This window comes from Myxine glutinosa, chromosome 2 (genome assembly GCF_964187855.1).
Source record: "Myxine glutinosa chromosome 2, kmMyxGlut1.1, whole genome shotgun sequence".
In the NCBI taxonomy this organism is placed as follows: domain Eukaryota; kingdom Metazoa; phylum Chordata; class Myxini; order Myxiniformes; family Myxinidae; genus Myxine; species Myxine glutinosa.
In genome coordinates this window covers 182,078,889-182,104,720 of record NC_136262.1, presented here as the reverse complement: position 1 = coordinate 182,104,720, position 25,832 = coordinate 182,078,889, and the positions used below count along the sequence as shown (strand labels likewise).

Sequence of the window (25,832 nt, the reverse complement as noted above, 5' to 3'; positions counted from 1 at the left end):
TTGGATGGCAATCGCTACTTGATGGGGATCCTGCCTATCTATGTTCCTTATGTGGTACGTAAAAATGAACTTAGCATGGACAACGGTTGCATATTGTGGGGATGCTACGTAGTGATTCTGCAACATCTGCGTTCCAGGGTAATGGAGGAACTTCATGAGTGTCATCCCGGAATAGTCAAGATGAAGTCACTGGCTAGGAATTATGTATGGTGGCCAAATCTAGACACTAATATTGAACAGTGTGTTCAACATTGCTATCCCTGCCAAAGCACCAGGAATGCACCAGCGAAGGCACCGCTGCAGCCCTGGGAATGGCCCACCGAACTGTGGCATCGAGTTCATCTAGACCTGGGGTTTTTAACCTGGGGTATCCATACCCCTTGGGGGTATGGGGACCAAAATCTGGGGGTATGGGACTCGTAATAAATTATAATAATAAATTGTAATAAATTCAATGAAATATCAACTTTAAATATATAATAAATATATATTTAAATATAAATATATATATATTTCAAAACCAATTATATTTGTATAATTATATTTCAAACAAATATAAAATCAATTTTCTAATAAAATTCGAATAAATCAACTATACGCCCCGGGCGTATGCATGTCATTACAATACATGATTGACATGACAATGAGAACATTTACATAGCGATTAGGGTGGGTCAAAGTTCACACTGAGCCAATGTGCTCTCACGTAATGTAGGGCCTACATTACGTGAGATTGTAGGCCACTAGGACATCAGGTGAAGAACGGAATATCGGCAATAACGGCAATTACGACCTCATTCTCAATTTGATTCCAGTGAAAACATTTGCAAAACAAGTGAGTAGTAAGCCCACTTATCTGAAGATATTCAAAAAGTTTTCAAAGTATATTTAAATATAAATAGGGCATTCACATTCATTATAATGCAATAACATAAATGGGGCGGCCGGATATCCGTGTCCGTGAAAAACACCCGGATATCCGCGTCCGTAAACATCCGGTCCGTGAAAATTGATTGAGCTGCGAAAGTTGATTGATTGGGTACGTTGAAGTAGTATTGTGTGAGGAATTTCTTAATCCTCTGTACATCTCTTTCTGTTGTTTTCGGTGTTAGTGGCCCACACTTTATTTCATGTGGACTAATGTTTTATCTTCTGTGGCGTTTGTTAATTGTTTTCTTCTTATTCTGTTACAGATTTGTTGCAAGATGTCGTCTGCCAGTGCCAAAAAACGGAATTGGAATGATGACTATGTTCGCTTTGGCTTCACCTGTGTGAAAGAAGGAGATGGAACTGATAAACCCCAATGCATGCTTTGCAATTTGGTAACGAGCAATGAAAATTTGAAGCCATCAGGACTGAGAGAGCACCTCCAAAGCAAACACAGGGATCATGTTGACACCTCCATTGATGCTTTCAATGTGCTTTCAAGCCTCTTCTGGAAGCCTCCTACAAAGTTTCGTACATGATTGCCAAGGAAAAGAAGCCCCACACAATCGGAGAAAGCCTCGTGAAGCCCTGTGCGTTGGAGATGGTTAAAATCGTGCTGGGGGAGGATGCCGTGAAGCGATTGAGTCAGGTGTCCTTGTCCAACGACACTGTACGCCAGAGAATTGGAGACATGAGTCAGGACATAGCAACACAAGTTGTCAGCGAGATTAAAAACAGTTCAGCAAAAATTAGCATGCAGCTCGATGAGTCGACTGACGTTTCAAATCACTGTCAATTGCTCGTGTTCGTCCGCTACGTTCATGAAATGAAACTCAAGGAAGAATTTTTATTATGCAAACGACTCAAAACAACAACTAAAGGAGCTGATGTGTTCAAGTTGATCGAACTGTTCTTTGATCGCCATGAGTTAACATGGGATTTGGTTGGGTCTATTTGCACGGACGGAGCTCCTGCCATGATTGGCAAGAAATCTGGGTTCGTCGCTCTGGTCAAGGAGAACGCTCCACATGTGTTGACCACACACTGTGTTCTACATCGCGAAGCCTTGGCATTCAAAACGTTGTCAATGAAACTGAATGAAGTGATGGTAATAGTCGTGCAGACAGTCAACTTTATTCGTGGACGGGCATTAAATCATCGGCTATTTCAAAAATTCTGTGATGAGATTGGGGCGGAACATTGTGTTTTACTGGACCACACAGAGGTACGTTGGCTATCTCGTGGTCGTGTTTTCGCACGTGTAGTGGAACTTCGGGAAGAAATTCTCGAATTCCTCCGGCATCAACAATCCCCTCTTGCGAACAGTTTTGAAGATGAGCATTTTATTGTTAGCCTGGGATATTTGGCCGATATTTTCAGTCACCTCAATGACTTGAACATGTCGATGCAGGGAAGGGATGTGGACATTATTCAAGCCAGGGGAAAGTTAGTGGCATTCACAAAGAAATTACCTATTTGGAGTCGCCGTGTTGAAAGCGGAAACATGGCGAACTTTCCAATCCTTGGCGATATCCTTCTTGATGGAGAAGATGAAAAGGCATTGCCTGGGGAAATACTTCAAGAAGTCAAGGACCATTTGAAAGTCCTAAGTACCAATTTTGAGGGTTACTTCTCAGATATTGATGATCTTAGCATGGAATCCGTTTGGATCCAGAACCCTTTCTCGTTTGATATTTCTACGATGAGTGACAACGATTTAGTGGTCAATGATTTGATCGATTGCCAAGAAGATCAAAGAAAGAAAGCTGATTTCGGATAGGCTGGGCTGGGTTTTAAGCAGTTTTGGTGTGAGCAGATAGCAGCTTACCCTAGCTTGGCGAAGAGGGCAATGAATGTGTTGGTTCCCTTCACAACTATGTATCTCTGTGAAACATGTTTCTCTGCATTATTGAACCTGAAATCAAAGTGGAGAAATCGACTTGATGTGTCCGATGATATGTGAGTGGCGTTGTCAGGAACTGTGCCCCGATTCCATATTCTGATTGCACGAAAACAGCAGCAACAATCTCACTAAATTAGTAAAACGGCTTGCATAAAACTTGCATGTTTTAGTTTAGTTTAGTTTGTTTTGTTTCTTTGTTAACAAGCAAAGAAATAAATGGGGATAAATCCTAATGATTTTCTTTCCTGTTCTGTTCCTAATTATCCATATGTAAAACGAAGCTATTGAGATATTTTGAAGTCACACTGGAAGCTAATGGGACTGGTAATCAGGCATGGATCCCCAAACTTGGCCCATTTTCTGGGTAATAAGTTACCAATTTTCATCCAAAAAAATAGGTAATTAAAGTAAAAACACCCCTCAGAATGCACCACAGAGCACCTAGAAATCAAAAACATTATAGGGGAACATGCCCCCAGTCCCCCCTAGCTATGTGCCTAGCTTGCTTGTTGAAGTGGACATCTCTCTGACCATTCTCAGGGAGACTCCTCAGCGTCGACGAGTCTGGCATTTCACTCAGGCCAATTGGCACGGTCTTCAAGCAGCCATCAATCATCTGGACTGGTCTCCCATTTCTACCGCCTCTGACATCAACTCATCCTGGGAATTCTTCCAAAGTAAATTCCTCTCTCTCATGCACAGATTTATCCCATCTCATCTTCAGTTGTCATACCTTTCCTCCCGTCCATGGTACACGGAATCTTGTGGTGAGGCTGTTGCCCAGAAACAACTTGCCTTTGTCTCCTGGAAAGCAAATCCAACGGAAGGAAATCTCATTTCCTTTCACAAAGCCCGAAACAAGTGTGTGTCCACCCTCAGGAGAGCCAGGAAACAATATCTCTCCGTTCTCAAGACCGAACTCTCTTATCTGTCTCCCTCTTCCAGATCCTGGTGGCATCTGGTCAAATCTGTTTCTGGTGTTTTTTCCCCCTCCATCCCCTCCCTTACCTCAAACGGCTACACAGCTGACTCCACACATGAAAAAGCTGAATGCCTCAACTCTGTGTTTGCCTCTAAATCTTGTCCCAAACCCATCCCTCTCTGTACCCACCATACCCAGTCATACCCAGCTGCTCCTGGACTCTGTGTCCTTTCCTCCTGACAAGGTGGAAAAGTTTCTGTCAACCCTCGACTCTGATTTTGCAACTGGACCTGACGGCATCAGCCCACGGGTCCTAAAATCCTGTTCTTCCACTCTTTCACTCCCTCTCTCTGTTCTCTTCACCCTCTCTTTTGGTCATCTGCCATCTGCTTGGAAATCAGCCAACATCACAGCTTTACACAATAAAGGTGCAAAAACAGATCCTAGCAACTACAGACCAATCAGCCTTCTCCCAATTATCAGCAAAGTCATGGAATCCATCATTGCTTCGGATATGAAATCTTTCCTCTTTTCCAATGGCTTGATCTCTGATCATCAATTTGGTTTCAGACCAGGTCATTCTACTCTGGACATGCTGCTTCTGCTGTCTCAACAATGGGTGGAGGTCCTCAATGCCAAACAGGAAATTAGAGCTGTCTCCCTTGACATATCACGTGCCTTCGATATGGTCTGGCACCCCGCTCTTCTCACCAAACTCTCCTCCTTTGGTATCCATGGAAATCTCCACGCATGGCTGGCGGACTTCCTCTCCAGTCATAGTCAACGTGTGGCCCTGAATGGGTTTCTCTCATCTCCTCTTCCTGTTCAGGCTGGAGTTCCCCAAGGCAGTGTTCTAGGCCCTGTGCTTTTTCTGGTCTTCATCAATGATCTCTCCGACTCTCTTGAAAATCCTATCTCTTTGCTGATGACTCCACTCTCTGCCGCTCTATTCCTCATCCCTCAGATCGGCAGTCTGCAGCCTCCTCACTCTCTGCAGACCTGACAAAATCACAGACTGGGCAAACAAGTGGAACATGTCTTTCAATCCTGACAAATCTCACACTCTTACAATGTCTCTCCAAAAAGACCGACTGGACAACCCTCCCATCCACTTTCTGAATAATCCTCTCCAAGAAGTTCTGTCACTCAAGTTTTTGGGTCTCACTATCTGCCATGATCTTTCCTGGGAAAACCACATTTCAAATCTGGCCTCCAAAGCCAGTCGCCGACTGGGCATCATCCGTCGTGCGAAGTCCTTCCTTGGGACACCTGAGCTCCTCACCACATACAAGGCTTTCATCCGCAGCTCAATGGAATACTGCTCTCCCCTTTGGGCTGGTGCTCCTGCCTCACACCTAGCTCGTCTTCACGCTGTTGAAACCAAAGCGTTCAGAATCATTGGAATCTCCCGCGATGAAGCTACCTCCGAGGGCCTTTCACTTACTCACCGCAGGCAGGTTGGTGGTCTTTCTGTCTTCTACCGACTCCTCTCCGGTCTTGCTCCTCCAGCTCTCTCTGGGCTCTGTCCCCCAAATATTCCTACAGGTCGCACAAGATCTGCCTGCAACCCTCTTATGGTTAAACTGCCAAAATCAAGACTCTCTGCTCACCTTCACTCCTTCATTCCTCTTTTCTCCCACCTCTGGAACAAATTCCCTCACTCTCTTCAATCCCACTCCTCCCTCCAGGTCTTTAAAAAAGCTGTTCACCACCATCTCTTATCTTCCCCCATCCAAAACCTTGATTTTTTCTACCCCCACTAATTTCAGCCCAAATCCACTTTTTTGAAATACTAACTTCTTTCCTGGAAGTCCTTGGTGTCCTTGTGTTTATACTTTCCCCCCCCCCCCCCCTTCCCACGCCGCCTCCCCCCAAGCCCTCTCCCTCCCACACATTCCCGATGTCCCTGCTCTCAAATGTTGTGTTTATGTGCTTCCCCTTCTCTCTCCATTTTGTCTATCGCTCCCCTTTTTATATACTTTGTTTGTTTGTCTGTTTGATTTGTTTGTGTGATAAATGTTAGCTCTTTCACGAGCCTCGATTCTGTATACAAAAAAAAACCAAAAAAAAAACCAAGTCTTTGCACCCAGAGATGCTGGCACGAATCCACTCCAGCCACATTGGAGGGGAAGCATGCTGCAGGCAAGCACGCGATACTCTCTTGTGGCCAAACATGCAGAGATCAAAGACTTTGTCAGTAAATGTTCCGTGTGCAATGAATATGCACATGAGCAGCAAAAGGAGACGATGATGTCGCACAAGTTGCCCACACGGCCCTGGCAGATCATCAGCATGGACTTATTCAAGTACATTGAGAAAGACTTCCTCTTGATGGTCGATCACTATTCTGACTTCTGGGAAATTGAGCTGCTCCCAGACCTGTCTGCTGAGACAACAATCCGGCGATGCAAGGCACAATTCGCACGTCACGGTCAACCGGACCGTGTGATCTCTGACAATGGACCTCAGTTTGCAGGCGAGCAATTCAGACGCTTTACCATCGAATGGGAATTCGAGCATCTCACATCCTCTCTACGACACCCAAAAGCCAATGGCAAAGCTGAGTCTGCAGTCAAAATCGTAAAGAACCTGTGCAAGAAAGCTACATGTGATGGCAATGACCCCTGGAAGGCCATACTCCAGTGGAGGAACACACCGACGGAGGGCATGGATAGCAGCCCAACGCAGCGCTTGATGTCAAGAAGGCTGAAAACACCTTTACCTGTGACAAACAACTTGCTCGAGCCTTGTGTCGTGCCAGGTGTTTTGGAGAAACTGCGTCAAAAAAGCAGATATCGAAGCTCAGCTATGACAGGTCAGCCAGACTTACCTGAACTAAATGTTGGTGAGTACATCCGTATGAAACCACTGCCTGGAGACCGAACTGGTCGCTGGAAAATAGGAACCTGCGTGCAACAGGTTGCCCCACGCTCCTATCTCGTGGATGTGGAGGGTGCCCTGTATCACCGCAATCGTGTGGACCTGAGAGTAGCTGAGTCAGCACCACCTCCCTGTTATGGACAGCCCACGGATGGGCTGGCGGAGGAAAGGCACAACCAGAGCATCACAAGACCGGATGTGCAAAGTGAAGACAAAACTGCCATTGAGCCTGAGGGCTGCAATGCTAAGAAGAATTTGGTGAGAGTGAGCACACCAGCAGGGAGGACCTGCAGCACACCCTCAACACCAGCCGTAGTCAAAGAGCCTCTCTCACACAGGAGCCCTGTTTTCTCCCGCAGTGGAAGACTGTCAAAACCCCCAAACAGACTTGATCTGTGAACTGTTACAAGTAACAGCAAGGACACTTAGTTCTTGATTTGATGTCATTGATTGGTTGAAATGTTCAGCTCCTGGCATAATCCTATGTTATAATTTAGCCAGAATATTGTTATGTTGTGTTACCAGTTTACATCTCTTTTCGAAATTTCGGTAGAATAAATTGCATCACATATTAGTAATGTTGAAAAAGGGAGATGTTACAGGTGTTAGCTTGTGTTGATAACACCACCTAGTGTATGACTGTGGCATGACAATACTGTGCACATGTACTTCCGGAGTGACCTCCGGGCCGGGAGTGCCGGACGCGGAACATGGCTTGCTCGAACTACTAACGGCTCCGTGTCCTTTTATACGAGCGTCTGAAACATAGTTCGCCCCTGACTCTTCAAGTTGTGTTATTCTAGTTTTCCTAAACTTAGCACCGTTTTGTGTTGATTCACTTTTGCCAAAATATTGCTCATGGTTTTCACATTTGATACAAAAATGTTGTGTATGGACTTTTGGTAGTCACCCAGCTAAAAGGGGGGAGATGTGATGTATGCAACATCTAGACCTCTCACTGTCGACAACATACAACAAGCGGATACGGATGGACACGTCACTTCCAGGTTGCCTGGCCCGGAACTGAAGTGGTGCTTGTTGCTCGCACAATAAAAGCCACTGAATTGAGCTGAATTGGGGTTCTTTCGGTGGAACAACACGTTTCACCCATTAGCCGGAGGGTATGCATCGATAGCTGACATCACCAGTGCTTTTGTCCACACCTGGATCGCACGTTTTGGTGTTCCATCAACCATCACTACGGATTGTGGTAGCCAGTTAGAATCGGCTCCATTTCGCAAGCTGACAATTCCAGAGTACCGACCGTGTGCGAACCTCTTCTTACCATCCAGCAGCGAATGGCATGGTGGAGCGTTTCCACTGCCAACTCAAATCTTCCCTGAAAGTACATGACACCTTCACACACTGTACAGACGTCATACTAATGGTCTTGCTTGGTGCACGAGCTGCTCTGAAAGATGGCCTTGGATGCTCCACTGCAGAGGTGTTCGGTGCAATGCTCCATCTCCCAGGAGAATTCTTCTCAGCATCCGATGACACCTTGCCCAATACCAGACACTATTCCCAACCAACTTTGTATGGCCTTGCAGGGTCTCTGGGCAACACCAACACGTACACCTTTGGCACACCCATTTTTTCCACCCCCAGGAGTTTTCCTAGTGTACCCACATATATGACCCTTACAACAATCATTTGATGGACCTTACACTCAGAGAAAATCTTCATACTTGATATCAACGGTGGTCAGGAGACGATCTCCATAGATCACTTGAAGCCAGCATTTCTTGATGCAGCACCAAAGCTGACCCTCTCCACCTGACCGGTAGTGACACCTACGACAAGCATCACCTATTCTTTTGTTTGTTCCTTTAGTTTGATTAACGTATTAGGAGTGGGAGTACTGTAGCAGCATCATTTTGCCTTTCTCGTGGTGTAAATATATTGGGTCTCGGGTTTCCGGGACCAGTTGCGACGAGAACGAGAGTTCATGGTGTGGTGAAAAGGATTTCCAAGCACTGGGAGACCTAATCAGACACCGATAAAGTATTTCATCAGTCATTGAATTTAGTGGAAAAACCACATTCCCAAGATGGCCTCCAACCACAGAGAAGGTTATTTTCCTCGGCATCTGAAATTCAACCAACAAACCATTCATTTGTGACAGCAGAACAATGTTCATCTTTTTACACTAGCCCAATGTCTCATTCCTGGACAACGCAATAATTTCTCAACACCACTCAAGTCGCAGGACTTCCTCGTCTCATCCATTTCAGGCTCGATTGTCCAAATGGCCTCCTTCGTTTGTAAGCAGCACAAGGCTATGGTGTAGCATCAATGGCTGAGCCACTGATTAGGCCATGAATTTGGAATTCGTCCATAAACGATAGGTTATCGATAACGATAGCTTATCTACTCTACATTAGACACTTCAGGGTATTTATCGTCCACCAATGACGTCCAGTTTACTATCTATCCGAGGGACGGCACACACATTGATGAATGGTCTTGCCTGTGAAACTCACCTCGTTAACCATCCTAAATTCAGCCTTTCTGCTAACCTTAACTTGTTCACCTTTTCTCCCACCTATAGCATCAGCTCCCTTTGCCAACAATTCCACACTTCCTGCAAGAGACCAAAAGGAACAACTCATTGCAATCTCTTCCAAACCCACCGTCAGCTTTTGTACACCACATTAACCCGTCTTAAGATGCCAATCACCTGGCTGTGCTCATTACCAACTTCCATACTCCACTCTTAATTTGAAATTGGTTATTGGAGCTGGGATGCCAATACAAATTTTTATCATGGACCCGAGGCATCAAAAAGCTACAAATATCGAACAAAGATTCAAATTGCATCAGATGTGGCAATAAATGTGAATTTTTGCTCCCAGCTTGTCGGCTTGACAGAAGACACCATTTGCATTTTTGCCGTCTCAATCCCTACCCCGTTTGGAATCCCACTAGTCCACAATCCTGCAGTATTCTGCTTCAACCGACAGGCCCAAGTTGTTTTGTGTACAACAGTCACAAAGGCAGTCAGTTAGACATCGGATAGAATATTTAATATCAATCACGAATGAAAATATACATCATTAGTAACACCTGATGATTCTTCTTCCAAGTAAGTCTTCAATCTCCTCCTGTAGTGTTACCTCATTCAAACAAAGATGAACATCGTCCTAAAACAGATTTGTATATTGGGAATGTTCTGAAGCCATTTTATATTCCAACGAGATATTGAGCACCAACACGAAGTAGAACTGAGAATCATTTTAAACATCGTGGACAAAAGGTCAAACTTCACCACTTGCAAAATGAAAGAAAAACTTGAAATCCTTTCACGGGTTTGGAAAACTAGACTATTCAAACTACAAACGTCACTGTGAACATGCAATAACAAACCAACCGCACAAGGCCTTTAAAAAAAGGAAGTAGTTGATCCCTCAAACCAAAAAAAAACTACCAGGTACAAAATGTGGTTGTGAACCAAAATGAACCCTACTAGTGATCAGTCTATCGATATGAAAGAAGGGAGCACGAGTGCTCATCAGCCAAATACGATGTCGGGTTTAACGGCTACAGTCACCGTTTGTCTCGACCAGGGCACATCCATTACTCTCAGTGGGATCATGCTTGTTGCATTTCATTTGACCGATGGTGCGAGGGATAGTCCTGCTGTGCTTGACCGCTCGCCCAGGAGCGAGCAGGCCCATGTCTGGAGGATTCCGCATCTTGTGCTCCATCTGCATGTTGTTCTGCGGTTGCAAACCGATGCATGCTCTGCACACAAGGCAAAGCACGTGGTTAAAATCAAAGCTTGAAAAGTTTTCATAAGAGTTTAAAATGTGAGCATCTGGGACGTGATTGATAAAAGTTTGAAAACACAACCGGATAACATTCTACGGTTTTCATACGAGGGGTGCCTATAAATGTCTGTCTGAAAAGCAAAAGTTAAGTCATGCTGTTTGTTAGACAATAACCTGTTTATATACCGTTGGAGTATTGTTACCTTCCAGTCTAATTGCAAGATAACCTGCGTTTGTATAAGTTTTCAAGTAATACTTTAACTACGCACAAGGGAGGTCATGACATACAAAAATAAAAACAAGAAGACGTCATGCAGAGCACGATACTTGCAAAATCAACCACCACCCCCAACCCCAAGAAAAAAAAATTCCATTGATACAGCAAATTGTCCATTTCAACAAGATTAAAATTGACAATCTTGGTCAAAGGTTGGGTCAATAGGAAGAAAAGTGACGATTTTCCAGATGAAAAATGACGATTTTGGAAGGTTGACCTTGAGTTGACCTTTTGACTTCAAAAATAGTTTCCCTATTTAGTGACTGAAAATGCTGTTCAATTTTCCAATCGGATAAAAATTGAGGATTTTAAAAACTTGGCCTATGTTGACCTCAAAAACAGTTGGTGGTTGAATTCAGTGACCATATATGTAAATCCTCTTAGAATTTCAAGTCAAAGGAAAATTGGTGATTTTAGAAATTCAGCCTATGTTGACCTTTTGGCCTATGTTCACCTAAAATATAATTTGTGGTTTAATTCAGTGACCAGATATGCAAGTCCTTTTCAAATTAAGTCAATCGGATGAAAATTGAGGATTTTAGAAATTTGGCAAAGTTGGGGACCTTTGGCCTATGTTGACCTTTTCACCCCAAAAACAATAGGCTTCTCAATTGGGACGACCCATACAACTTGAAGTTTCATAACGATCAGTTTAGAATTGTGACCTGTAGGCCGGTAACAAACAGAGACAAACAGACAGACACACGCAACCGACCAACATACTTGAAAAATCTTCGATTTTGCAAGTAATAAATCTGAAAGTCAAGCCATTTTACCACCGTTATGTCTATTAGACATCACTCTATGAAACACATTAAATTAGTTATTCATGCTTGTATGTCCTTCTGACATCCTTAAAAACCAAGTTTTCTGCTCGGCTGGGAGTCAAACAAAATTGAAAACCATTCCAGAGTAAAAACACGAATGTACTGTCGTCACAACCTGCAACAAAATATATATTTTCACCTCCTCTGTCCACTCAACTCGCTCATCCTTCCTATTTCAAGTACTTGCAACGGTACCTGCCCTATGGGCAGGGCTTCAATTGGGAAGCCCAAATGAAAAGGCAAAATATCCGAAATTGAAGGCTTTTTTGGTTTTAAACGATTCATATAAACATCCGTTGAATCATATCGCACGCAAATCATCAAAATCTAAACAGTACATGGCGCCCATTTTGAAAAAAGATTGAATTCTGCAAAATGGAAGCGGCCGCTACACCTGTTTCTCAGTCGCTTTGTACACGCTGCCGTGTTACTTCGGAGCCGCACGTTAAAAAGGGAAATGTTCGTCAGGAGTCGATCTACTCTCTCCTGGTACGTAGAATAAACATTATTTGTAGAATTTCAACAAAAGCCACATCACTGTTCATATCGGTAAATATTATTCCATCGTGTTTGGAAAAACCCGGAAAACCAATATAGCCTATTTTACTCCCAGGGGTCCCAGGAATACCGACACAAAATATCGTTGGGATCGGTTGAGCCGTTTTTGCGGTACCTTCGAACGGACGGACAGACATTTGGTGAATTGAAGTAAGATTATACAATAAATATCAGAGGGTCTTCATGGTTTGGTTCAAAACCAATTATGAGTGACGGACAGCTGGATCTGGTTTCAGGCAACTAGTACACCCACTCCATGCAGGAGCAGCAGGGAAGAGTCATGTTATTATCCTCTCTGGTATATATAAATTACAGTAGATCTAGGATATGGCTTCAAGAACATCAGGAGTGTTTGTTCAGTTACCAAGTTTCTTGCAGAGCACCCACCAAGTGGCTTAAGCATTCAAGCAAGCACTCTATTCAAAACTGTTAAGAAACACCTGGCTTGGCAAGCCCGAGCTAGCTCTTCCGTAACTGAACACCTTTCAGGTTTGTTTTGTGCCTTTCAGGTTTGTTTTATTTCAGGCAATGGAAGTGGAGGGGGGGGGGGGGGGGGGAACATTACCTCATGGCTCAGCTTACATTCTCCTATCTGTCTCATTAACCTTGTTTTAACATCAACCTTTTTCTCTAATCTGTATACACGTTTGTCACGTGTTCCCATGTGAATGAAGATTGGATAGATACGATTGATTGCGATTCCGAATAGGGGATTTTACATCTGTCACCCCAGTTTTTGTCTGCCTGTCTGTCTGTAGGAGTTATGGTCTATAGGAGTGAGGAATTACAGCCTGTTACGCATTGTGCTGGGGGAGAAACCAAGTGGTGCGGACCAAAGGGGTCTCAAGGGCAGATTGCATGCATGAAATCCTAGGGTGTGCGGTGGCTCCATACTGACAAACACTATCTGTGCTGTCTCTAAGCCCCTCTAATTTGTCTACTTGAGATGCACAAAAGAGTTGACGAAGCTATCAACGAATTGCCTCTTGACCTGTCTGGGTGATGTATTCATCTGCACCTCAACCTTTCCTCGAGCACCTATGCTGTATACACTGCACCAACATGTACAACATTCGCTTTCCTTCCATGCACTTTGGACCAACGCAAGCCAGCCTATTTCCATAGGGTGAGCAAGGGGCCAACCCAAAGCCCTGATCTTCCATCTTCTCTCTTGGTACAATTGTGAAGAGTGCCCGTCCATCCCTTGGGTAATGAAGAGCGTGTACAACAAAACAACAACGGCATTTAAAGGCCATTTTCCCTGCAAGAGCGGGGGTTAGCCTTGCGGTCCCCATGACAATCTTCTCCATCTCCCCTTGTTAACCCCCTTGCCCGCATTTCTTCTTCGACCATCTTCAGCCAAGTCTTTCTCGGTCTTCCTCGTCTTCTACATTCATTTCCATCACTCTTCTCAACCAGTCACTTTCATCCTTCCTCAACACATGACCAAACCAACTCAACCTGTTCCTCTTCACAGCATCAATCACAGGCTCTATTCCCATCATTTTTCGCAATTCATCATTTGTCTTCCTCTCTCTCAACGATACTCCGCACATCCACCGAACCATTCGCATTTCCACCCTTTCCAGCTTTCGTTGCTGCTCGACATTCATTACCCATGTCTCGCTCCCATAAATCATAACACTTCTCACACATGCAGCATACACCTTTCCCTTCAACGACACTCCCCTCCTAGTCAGCACACCACTCAGTTCCCGAAACTTCTTCCATGCACAGCTCACTCTAGCAACCATTGGAGTCTGACCTACCATCTCCATTCAGCATGTATCCTAGGTAACCAAATGTTTTCACACCTTCCAGCTTCACGCCATCTCCAAGATCCAACTCAACATTTCCTCCATCTGCAGCTCCCTCTGTGCACACCTTACACTTGAGTAGCTGCCACACTGGTTAATGGCCCTCTCAAACCACTACATTTTTGATGAACCCACTCAGCGCACATTGTACATTGAATGGAATTCACTCCGACACCCTTCCTGCACACAGCACATGGCCACTTCCCAGTTCTTTCCACCTCACCACATGCTTTACCACTTGCAATCACCTTCGTTTTTCCGATATTCACCTTCAGACCTTTGTCTCCATACATTCCTTCCACTTGTTCATCTTCTCCTTCAGTCCATCCATACTTTCCGCAAACACCACCAGATCATCTGCATACAACTCCCACGGTAAACCCTCCTTTATGTTCTGAGCCAGCACCTCCATCACAGCTACAAATAGTAGTGGACTTAGTACCAACCCCTGATGCACTCCCACCTTCACCTCAAACTCACCACTGTTCCCATCCTTCGTCCTTACAGCTGTGCACCCTCTTTTGTACATTGCCATCACTACTCTGATCAACCATTCCTCCACTCCTAACTTCCTCAATGCCCATGTCAATACTTCACATGGAACCCTATCGAATGGTTTCTCCAAATCAACAAACCCAAGAAACAACTTCTTCCTCTTCTCCATGTACTTCTCCTGCAACTGCCTCACAATAGAGCGCATCTGTCATTCCTCTTCCTGGCATAAATCCAAACTGCATTTCATCAATCTTCACTTTCTTCCTTATCCTCCTCTCCAACACCCTTTCCAATACCTTCATTCCATGCTCCAATAACTTTATCGCTCGATACGAGCCACAGTCCAGAGGGTCACCTTTCCCCTTGTATAAAGGGACGAGGGTACTCAGTTCCCAATCCACTGGAATGCGGCCTTCTTTCACCACCAGATTGCAGATCTCTGTCATTCTCTTCACACCCCAATTTCCCGCTGCCTTCAACATATCTCCCACAACTCCCGTCGGCCCTCCCGCTTTTCTACTCTTCATTGCTTTTATCGCTTCCTGAACTTCCTTCTCAGTTATCTTTTCTGCCGGTCCTAAAACCGGTAATGAAGAGCGTGTAAAGGGATATTTTGCGCTCTGGGGTAAGCTTTTCTTGTGGCAGATTTCTGTATATGCTTTGTGAATGTAAATACCTGCTTTATGAACTGCGCCTGTGGATACGTGCCTTTTGTTGGAATTTGTTAAACTCCTTCAAACCTGCACATTGTCTTTCCTTCATTGGTCCGGTATAGTGTGTACGTAATAAGTAGACAGGATGAGTACCCCATCAATTTGCTCCCTCCGGTAGCAGACTCCCACCAATGGTTTTGTTTGGCCGTACTTAATAAGAAGACAGGGTGGAGTGGGGACAGCAGTTCCTCAGTTGGGGTAATCAAATCATAGACTGGGGCAGCGCAATTGTGGGTGCAAGTATTGTCTCAACCGGCATCCTAGGTTACTTAACCAATCGGGCCACAGAGTTATCCATGGCTTGTGGCTTCAGGGACAGAGAGTGGCAGGGCCGAGCTTGTGGCTTCAGAATACACCCTGTGCTTAAACCCACGTTTTGCTTTGTGTGTGTGTGGTAATAAAAATCTGGAGTGATGTTAACAATCACACAAAAGCTTCTCAAACTAGACAGTATTCATGGAATACTTACCCTGTGCAGTCTTGAGAAGGACTTGGTGCAAGCCAACTTGTTTAAGGGGTTTTTTATGATCCAACATGGTTGCCAGACCAGTGACTGTCACTTTTATCAACCTTTATTTCGGCTGTGGCAGGAAATTTATCCTTCGGTGGTTTGTCTTGACTGTGATGGACTATATAGGTAGAGAAACATAGGTTGCAACATGATCGGAGTAGTACATATCGACTAAATCCAAAAAGTGCCAGTTGTAGTGCTATTCTACTTGTATCTAAAATCTAAATCGTATCTACTTGTCCATCCAAACCATGATGCATGAAGTTTTTCGTTTTTTCCAAGATGGCGCCTGTACTACGTGACCTATGAATCATTAAAAAAAAAATTATACCTGAGGAGGCGCTCCTATGGTGAAGATTTAGTGTCCATCGGACACAGTTGCTGAAAAAAGATATATATATATTCCATTACTTATCGAATCAAGCGTTGTACTTGCCGAATTATGATGTCACAATGGAGGCACCTATGACATTAAACCACCGTTTAGAGGCCATTTTTCCCCGCAAAGCGGGGGTTGGCCTTTTCGGGGACCGTGGTAGTTGTTGTTTTTTGGTCCCCTTTTTGAAGCAATGTTTTACGGCCGGATGCCCTTCCTGACGCCAACCCTTTTTGCCGCCTTCAACGACAAACAGGGAATTACCAGTGAACTGGTACTCAATTAGCCGACCTCGGAAGGATGACAGGCTGAGTCAACCCCCCTGGCATTAATTCGGCGATCGACCGAGATTCGAACCCAGGATCCTAGGATCCTAAGCCGGCACCCTAGCCGCTAGCCCAACACCAGGGATATGGGACAACACCAGGGAGGCACCTATGACATTAACATATCTTATTCCCCATGGGGTGTGCTTGACAATGAGCCATGTTTCAATTTTTTTTCCATTAAGCAGTTTGGGAGATAGAGTAACGTTTTTCCAAGATGGCGTCCGTACCACGTGACCTATGACGTCATGATTATCAGCAAAAAAAAAAAAAATCTACAGGCAGAGTCGCTCCTACGGTAAAAATTTCACGTCAATCGGATCAATGGTTGCCAAGAAAATGAATTTAAAAAATGCAGACACGGCACACGTACTCAGACAATTGCTTAACCGTGCTTTTCGCTTCCCGAGCGCAGGGTAATAAAACCTCTTTGGATCCACAGTTTATGCTCAAACATTTCTTGTATGCCTTGACCGACTCACGAGGTCCATACCAACACGGCTCTGGGTACACATCGGAATGAACCCCACAATCTTATGACCTTATACAAAAGCCTGCGCCACAATTTAGACTTCCGCGGCATTCTCACTTCATGATATTCTCGATGCAAGCCCGTTGAGGAAAGAGAGCGTTGACGACAGGTGCTCCTTGTGGAACAACCGGTGCTTTGCACAGGTAGGCCAGTATGGAGAGTACTGGATGGAAGGGCTCAAACTCCTCATTGGTACCTATGGCACGAAACTTGATGCGAGTGCACAGCTCAGCCAAGATTACCAGGTCGAGGATGAGTGGGCTCGCCAGCAAGGAGTCCTGTGTCAGACAGGAGGGAGAGAGGGGGAGAGAGGGAGAGAGGGGGAGAGAGGGGGAGAGAGCAACTCATGTGGGTTTGTTACCAATCGACATTTTGGTCACAGTTATAATTTAAAGGAATGCCGCCAAACTCCATCATTTTCTGTTACAATCCATTCACAAGGAAAAGTTATAAATGTAAAGTACCAAGTTACAGTAATAATAATGAAAATAAATAAATAAATAAACTAACTGGACCAGGTAGCACAAGCACAGACCTCACATGTGTTGTGGATCACAATAGTGTTGAGACCTCCCATCATGATCTCAGAGGTGTACTCATCCATGGCACGCTTGCTATCTCCCACATAGGGAACATACTTGATGACAACCTGGGTCAATTAGAAGACATCATTGGAAAAAAAAATTAGAAGGCATCATTGGAACCGATGATAGGAATCGCAAGCAAAACATTGCTGGGCAACGATCAAGAACATTTCACGTTGACGTTCGGCCACAAGGTCATTTGGTAACTTGAGATGAGGTCTGCGTTTAGTAGCATTCATTCTGTTGTGGAATGCGTCATCTGCCGAACTAATGCACGCATTTGATCACCAGCCCATTGTGCTCGATCTGTGATGCGCTTTGGGAGTCGCATATCCCACAATTAATTTCAACTTGTGCACGGCCATACGTGCAGAATGTATCTATTGAGAAATCAAATGTTCAATCGCAGGCCTTACATGCTGTGGTGTTTCACAGTACCAGGAAGCAGCAATGGTTGGAAGGAAGAACACATTAATAGACTGCCATCATACTTCCTGAAGTGGTTACTATAAAAAAGGGGTTTCCAGCAAACGAACAAAACAAACAGCTGATCTGCATCCTGCTTGCAATATTAAATGCGCTAAGTGGTTCAGCCAATCGGATGCCTTCGTGCCCAGAAGCGATTACTTCCTCTTTACCCGTCTTTACAGACTCCACTATTTCTCTCAAGCTGCCACTTCTCTTTACAGGTCGAAATATTGGATCAGGTTTGAAAACACCAAGCATACAGTTCACAATTTAATTCAAGTTGTAACCATGCTTTAATTACTAGTAGGCCCGTTGGTCCATTGGACCAAATTGTCATTGGTCTTCACGGCCTTGTAACATACCTGCCTGTTGTACTACTTGTGTATAAGCTTACCTTTCACCAAGCCCAGGGCAGGGTTATATGTTCATTATTATTATGACCAAATGAGATTATTATTGTTGTTGTTAATATTAGTATTAATTAATAAATGATTTGTTACAACACTATCATTTTTGTTACTAATTTTGTAATGCCATGGAAGGCCACCTATTAAACCGTTCTATACACCCTAACAATGGCACACGTTTAAAAACATGGGAATTCTTCCAAATTCATTGTTGTAAAACGTCAACTCAGGAGATCATGATGATCATTTCAAGGCATCACATCAGAATGCTCCAGTAAAACTCCACAAAAACATCACTGCACATGCGCACACAATTAAATGTTATTTATTTATTTAAACAGGCCCTTTTTTTTTCTTTTCTTTTTTTCCCCCCCCCCTCTCCATAAGCATTAACCATTGCTGTATAAACATTAGGAATCCTTCAAATTGCACAAATGCAAATCTCCAACTCCTCAATGATCAAACTTAAGGTACCGAGGCAGACAAACATCAACCTCTCTGGGTATGCATGATACGTACACAGTGATCGGGATGTTCTCCAGGTTGGAACATTATCCGGTTCGAAGCAACCATATCTTTCACCACGTTACTTTTAGAGACCTCCTTGGAATGGAACTGCTTGGGGGATGAAAGGTTTCTCCCATCATTGTTTCCAAGGTGGTTATAGCTCACAATGGCCACCGGCTGAAAACAAAACAAAAACGGGCATTAGGGAGATCCAAAACCGTGCAATCACCACACTCAACGTTCAAGAGTGGGTTAACACAATCCATTAAACCAACCTTTAGACCAGCAGATATAAGGTAGTCAACGAGGACAGACTTGAGCTTGGTTTGGCCCGATTTGAAATCGTCTCCAGCCAGGGGTACATCATGCCTAAGAGCCAGCTCCACCAGGCCCGGCACGAACGTATTTTGCGGAGAGCCGTTGATGTAAGGGCAGCCTTCCAGTATGGATGCCACAGCGAAGAGTGTAGAAGGAGAAATCTCTTTTTCATCACGCTGCCGGGACGAAAAGGGAAACAAGTGGAGCTATATTCAACATACACCTCCCCCATGCCAAATAAATAAACAATGAAACAGAAAACCAAATACTGCATTGGAGTCATCAGAAGGAACCAGAAAAAGTAAAGAGCAAAGATCGAGTCATCAAGAGGAACATGGATAGGATTCGGGCCGCTGCTCCTCTGCCCTCAAACCCATCCAGGCGCAGACAAGTGAGCCTTTCAGAAGAAAGAAAAAAAATTATGCAAAAATTCACTTCTCCCAAGACAGATAACAAAAGATAAATAAAGAAGAAGCAAGAATTGGAATGAATAGAGAAATATGAAAAAGTAAAAATAAATGTGAAAGGAACAAAGATGTTGGGAAGAACTCAGATTTCAGCATTTCTTCCTCAGGCAAAAACGCAGCAACAGTTACAAGCTACCAGAGATCCATATCCTCCAGTGTTAACATTGCCAGGGCGCCTTCTCGTCCAGTGATGCCACCTTGCAGCACATGGAGATGCATTTGGGAGGGAGCAGTGTATAATAATTGATTGTTTAATTAAAATATATAAATAATCGTAAAATAATAAATTTCTTAATCAATTGGCTAATGGCATGCTTAAACCACCACCTTCATCCGAATCCATAATTTTGAAAATAAAGTAATTAATCAAAAAATTAAATTAATCGATTAATCAATAAATCCTTTTACAGCCAAATCACTTGGTCATTGTGGTGTGCAAATATCAGCTTCATCGCTCAAAAGATGCCCGGGATAATGCCCAAAATGAAAGGAAATAAACAAGTACTGAATAAATCGATAGTAATTAAATAATCAATTAATTGATTGATCAATAAATAAAAAACTGTTTTTGCCAAAGCAGGTGCGCACGATTGCGACCAAATTCCAGCTTCTTAGCTCGAAGGGTGGCTGAGATATCGCCCAAACAAATGAAAAATCGGTCAGAGACCGAGGACTTGCCGGAATGTACTTTATCGGCCATTTAGAACAAATATGGCGGCCGAACCACGTGACTGTTGACATCATTAACATTTTATTCCGCATGGAGAGTTCTTTACAATGAGCCATGTCTCAATTTTTTCTATTCAGCACTTTCAGAGATATGGAGGTGCTAGGTTTTTCGGTTTTTTTCAAGATGGCGGCCGAACCACGTGACTGATGACATGGACATATTTTATTCCCCATGGAGAGTTCTTTGCAATGAGCCATGTCTCAATTTTTTCTATTCAGCACTTTTGGAGATATGGAGGTGCAAAGTTTTTCGGTTTTTCCAAGATGGCGGCCGAACCACGTGACCAATGACATTAATTGGGCACAGTCTATTCCAGGGCAAGACAAATACATGTGCAAAGTTTGGCGATTCTACGTGCAACGGTGTAGACGTAGTGCTGCAAACAGACAAACAGACAAACAAACGAACAGATCAACATACTTGCCGGAATCTTTTCCGGCAAGTAACAGACAGATGAAAAATCGGTCAGAGACCGAGGACTTGACGGAATTTACTTTTTTATCGGCCATTTAGGAAAAATATGGCGGCCGAACCACGTGACCGATGACTGCATCATTAAAATATTTTATTCCCCATGGAGTTCTTTACAATGAGCCATGTCTCAATTTTTTCTATTCAGCACTTTGAGATATGGAGGTGCTAAGTTTTTCGGTTTTTCAAAGATGGCGGCCAAACCACGTGACATATGACGTCATCATTAACATATTTTATTCGCAATGGAGAGTTCTTTACAATGAGCCATGTCTCAATTTTTTCTGTTCAGCACTTTGAGATATTGAGGTGCAAGGTTTTTCGGTTTTTCCAAGATGGCAGCCGAACCATGTGACCGATGACGTCATCATTTGGGCACAGTATATTAGAGGGCAAGACAAATACGTGTGCAAAGTTTGGTGATTCTACGTGCAAAGGTGTAGACGTAGTGCTGCAAACAGACAAATGAAAAATCGGTCAGAGACCGAGGACTTGCCGGAATTTACTTTTTCTCGGCCATCGAGGACAAATATGGCAGTCGAACCACGTGACCGATGACGTCATTAACATATTTTATTCCCCATGGAGTTCTTTACAATGAGCCATGTCTCAATTTTTTCTGTCCAGTACTTTCGGAGATATACAGGTGCAACGTTTTTCTGTTTTTCCAAGATGGCGGCCGAACCACGTGACTGATATCATTAACATATTTTATTCCCCATAGAGAGTTCTTTACAATGAGCCATGTCTCAATTTTTTCTATTCAGCACTTTTGGAGATATGGAGGTGCAAAGTGTTTCGGTTTTTCCAAGATGGCGGCCGAACCACGTGACCAATTACATCAATTGGGCAGTTTATTCCAGGGCAAGACAAATACGTGTGCAAAGTTTGGCGATTCTACGTGCAACGGTGTAGACGTAGTGCTGCAAACAGACAGACAAAAACGAACAGATCAACATACTTGCCGGAATCTTTTCCGGCAAGTAACAAACAGACAGATGAAAAATCTGAGACCGAGGACTTGCCGGAATTTACTTTTTTTTATCGGCCATTTAGGACAAATATGGCGGCCGAACCACGTGACCGATGACGGCATCATTAAAATATTTTATTCCCCATGGAGTTCTTTACAATAGGCTAACCCCCGCTCTAGCAGGGAAAATGGCCTTAAAATGCATGTTGTTGTTGTTGTTGAGTTCTTTACAATGAGCCATGTCTCAATTTTTTCTATTCAGCACTTTTGGAGATATGGAGGTGCTAAGTTTTTCGGTTTTTCCACGATGGCGGCCAAACCACGTGACCTATGACATCATTAACCTATTTTATTCGCCATGGAGAGTTCTTTACAATGAGCCATGTCTCAATTTTTTCTGTTCAGCACTTTCGGAGATATCGAGGTGCAAAGTTTTTCGGTTTTTCCAAGATGGCGGCCGAACCATGTGACCGATATCATTTGGGCACAGTATATTAGAGGGCAAGACAAATACGTGTGCAAAGTTTGGCGATTCTACGTGCAACGGTGTAGACGTAGTGCTGCAAACAGACAAAGACAGACAAACAGACAAACGAAAAATCAGAGACCGAGGACTTGCCGGAATGTACTTTATCATCCATTTTGGACAAATATGGTGGCCGAACCACGGGACCGATGACATCATTTGTTTTCTAAACTAATTTATTCCTTGATGATGCTCAAGAAATGGCGTCTTGATCGGATGAAGTTTTGTACTTGTCAAATTATGACGTCATAATGGAGGCACGAATAATGTCATCATTAACATTTTATTCCCCATGGAGAGTTCTTTACAATGAGCCATGTCTCAATTTTTTCTATTCAGCACTTTCGGATATATAGAGGTGCAAAGTTTTTCGGTTTTCCCAAGATGGCGGCAGAACCACATGATTGATGTCATCATTAACATATTTTATTCCCCATGGAGAGTTCATTACAATGAGCCATGTCTCAATTTTTTCTGTTCAGCACTTTGAGATAGAGGTGCAAAGTTTTTCCAAGATGGCCGCCGAACAACGTGACCGATGACGTCATCAATTTGGCACACTCTATTCCCGGGCAAGACCAATATGTGTGCAAAGTTTGGCGATTCTACGTGCAACGGTGTAGACGTAGTGCTGCAAACAGACAAACGAACAGATCAACATACTTGCCGGAATCTTTTCTGCAAGTAACAAGAAGACATCATGCAGAGCATGATACTTGCAAAATACACCCCTCACCCCTCCCCTCCAAAAAAGAAAGTCAGATACATCAAATTGGCCATTTCATCAAGATTAAAATTGCCGATCTAAATCAAGCTCGGGTCAATCGGATGAAAATTGATTGTTTTGCAGATGAAAATAGATGATTTTGGAAGTTTGACCTCGAGTTGACCTTTTGACCAAAGATCGGTGGTTTTCCAATTGTGACAATATACAAATGCTGTTCAATTTTCAAGTCAATAGGATGAAAAATGGCGATTTTAGAAATCCGACCTCCAGATTAGGGTGACCCCGACCCCATCCAAAAAAAAAAAAAAGAAAAAGGTTTTACTCCTAACCTATAATTATTTTGGTATTGAACTAAAACTTCTGCATGTGAATTTTTTTATTTTTTTTTAATACATCAAGTTTTCGGGGTTGCACAGTGACTCATGGTTGCCAGCCACTCATTGTTGCCAAATAAGCGTCGATTTCCTGCAATCGGGAAACCTCGTGCGATGTTCTGTCACACTTGAAGCATATACTGGGTTTGCTGTTCATCCCTTGTCAGTAGACGATTGGACTCTTCAATGAGAGCAACTGCATACACCAGAGTACAGCTGTACTGTATTCAATTAACTTAAAAACTACAAAATGTGCAGTACATAGCAAGGTCAACTGTAATTGTCAAAATCACAAGTATAACAGTGGAGAACTAGAACGCCACTCAGAAGAGCGCATACTCCCGCCGTGGGTCAAGTTGGAATAGTACGATTTCACAAAAGTTTGAGCGAGTAGTTCAGTGACAACACAAGACAAAACACAAGACAGACTGCACAGATATATATTTAGAATATATAGAAGATAATGTTAAAAAAAAACAAGGCAATTTCACTTACATTTTCGGATTCAGCGTTCAATTCTATATAACTGGGTGTATTTTGAGGCATGTGTGACTTCAAATAAAATTATTGTAAACCAGGAAAAACGTTCGTTTCATTCCTTAGGGATACATGTAAAACTGGCCCAAACGTGAAAACAAAACTCGCTCATTTTAAGTCGTACAAGCTAATGCGACCACTCATTCTTCTGGGAAGAATCCCGTGCACATGCTGGTCACACTTATAAGTCACCTAAGTCTTTATAAGTTCATCAAATACTGACACCGCGATTGACATTCGCAGAGGTAAATGTTGATATCTCTTCTGAGGTAAAAGAAAAAAAAAGTTTTAAAGCATTATACGTATCAAACGATACATTTTATGAAACGGGGAAACCTAATACACTTGTGGTTTTAAAATGACAGAATATGTCTATTAGAAAAAGAAAAAAAAAGAACCTTGAAGACGCTGCTAACAAAATACACCGCTCTAACACATAACCACGAGTTTAAACTACATTTACAACAAATATGAAAACTATTTTCATATCACAATGTTAAATATAGAATATATAGAAAATAATGTTTAAAAAAAATGAGCCCCATCTCCAATGGTAAAAAATCCTTCAAAAAATTCCTGGATCCAGAATAATATCCTGAGCTTCACCAAAAACTAATCAATTCTTCCTTATCCCAAGGGCAAGGGCCCTTTATCCCACCAAGTTTCATCCAAATCCGTTTTGAACTTTTCCAGATATCTTGCTCACAAACACACGGACACGATCGAATGCATTACTCCCTGGCGGGAGTAATAAAATCAACTCCAAACATTTATGTGAGCCAAATATGTTAAATTTAAAAACTTGTGTGCAACCCCTAAATTTAGTCCAAATGACTTGATTTCACCACAAGGGTTTTCATACATATGAATTTTTTTAAGTGTTAGGAGTATGGCTAACTTTCCTTTTGAAGAACCATCCTACTCAAGATGACCTTTGACCTCAAAATCAATAGGCTTCTCAATTGTGACGACCACTACAACTTGAAGTTTCATGACAATTGTTTTGGAATTGTGACCTGCAGGCAAGCGACAAACAAGACAGAATAACAAAAGCAACTGACAAATATACTTGAAAAATCTTCCATTTTGCAAGCAACAACCGGAGTGAAAACAGAGTACTCCCTTTTGGCATGCGTCATCACCGGGTCCCCTTCAGTGCCCGGCGATGACGTCATGCAGCACCTTCAGATGGAATAGGAAAGGAACGGTGTACAATAGATTAACAGCAGCCATCAAGGAAAGGTAATGTGAACCTTGTTGGGTATAGAAAAGATGTGAAGCCTCAGACCTGGCAGAAAATGCATTACCAAGGAAGGCCTAAAAGTCAGTGTAAAATCTATACCTGTATGGCTTGCAGAAGGTTGTCTGCCGTATCAGAGACACCCGGCTGGACAAGCGCAAATCGCTCTGTATTGGCTGTCCACAGAAGGATCACCTTGTCGATGTCGCTCTTGGAGCGGAAGTCTTGGATGTCACGTCTCAGCTGCTCCAGCTGTCACACAAAGGCATTCGGTTTGCTAAGCACAGACAACCTCGACAGCTAGTACCCAGCAAAACCTCCACGGAAATCCAGGGCAATTCAGGTTATTGCCAGGATATAAAGGAAAAACAAACTGAAAATTCAACAAACACAGGACGTTTCGCACATTAGGCCTGTGCTACTTCCACACCATCAAAATGATGCAAAACAAAGGCAAATACTTAAATCAAAGGGAGACGCAAAGCACCCCTCCCTTTATACAAGGGATCGTTTCTCTGTATGCAGCTTTAACATGGGGACTGAAAATACGTTTCTCGGCTTCTACTGGATGAAATCTGCTGCAAATTTCAGAAGTAAATGCTTTCTACGTTGAGGTTATATGTTCCAAATTTCAGCAACGTCCGTTTATGCATTCTTGAGTTTTCTTTG

General features: G+C 43.2%; 1 protein-coding gene and 1 pseudogene across 3 annotated transcripts in view; one reads left to right on the top strand and one right to left on the bottom strand.

The window, feature by feature from the left end:
- The first annotated feature begins 1,205 nt into the window (after positions 1-1,205).
- On the top strand, positions 1,206-2,707 carry LOC137414828 (protein FAM200C-like; annotated as a pseudogene).
- A 6,929-nt stretch (positions 2,708-9,636) lies between these two features.
- ISYNA1 (inositol-3-phosphate synthase 1) overlaps positions 9,637-25,832 on the bottom strand; it is a 28,092-nt gene continuing 11,896 nt past the window's right edge. For all 3 annotated transcript variants that reach the window (XM_068100318.2, XM_068100361.2, XM_068100320.2), the window contains 6 exons: positions 25,266-25,415; positions 19,076-19,294; positions 18,813-18,977; positions 17,370-17,483; positions 16,892-17,112; positions 9,637-10,376 (listed from right to left, as the gene is read on the bottom strand). In XM_068100318.2, coding sequence (XP_067956419.1) covers positions 10,166-10,376; positions 16,892-17,112; positions 17,370-17,483; positions 18,813-18,977; positions 19,076-19,294; positions 25,266-25,415 — 1,080 coding nt within the window. In that variant the 3' untranslated portion in view covers positions 9,637-10,165. The remainder of the gene's footprint in view (positions 10,377-16,891; positions 17,113-17,369; positions 17,484-18,812; positions 18,978-19,075; positions 19,295-25,265; positions 25,416-25,832) is intronic.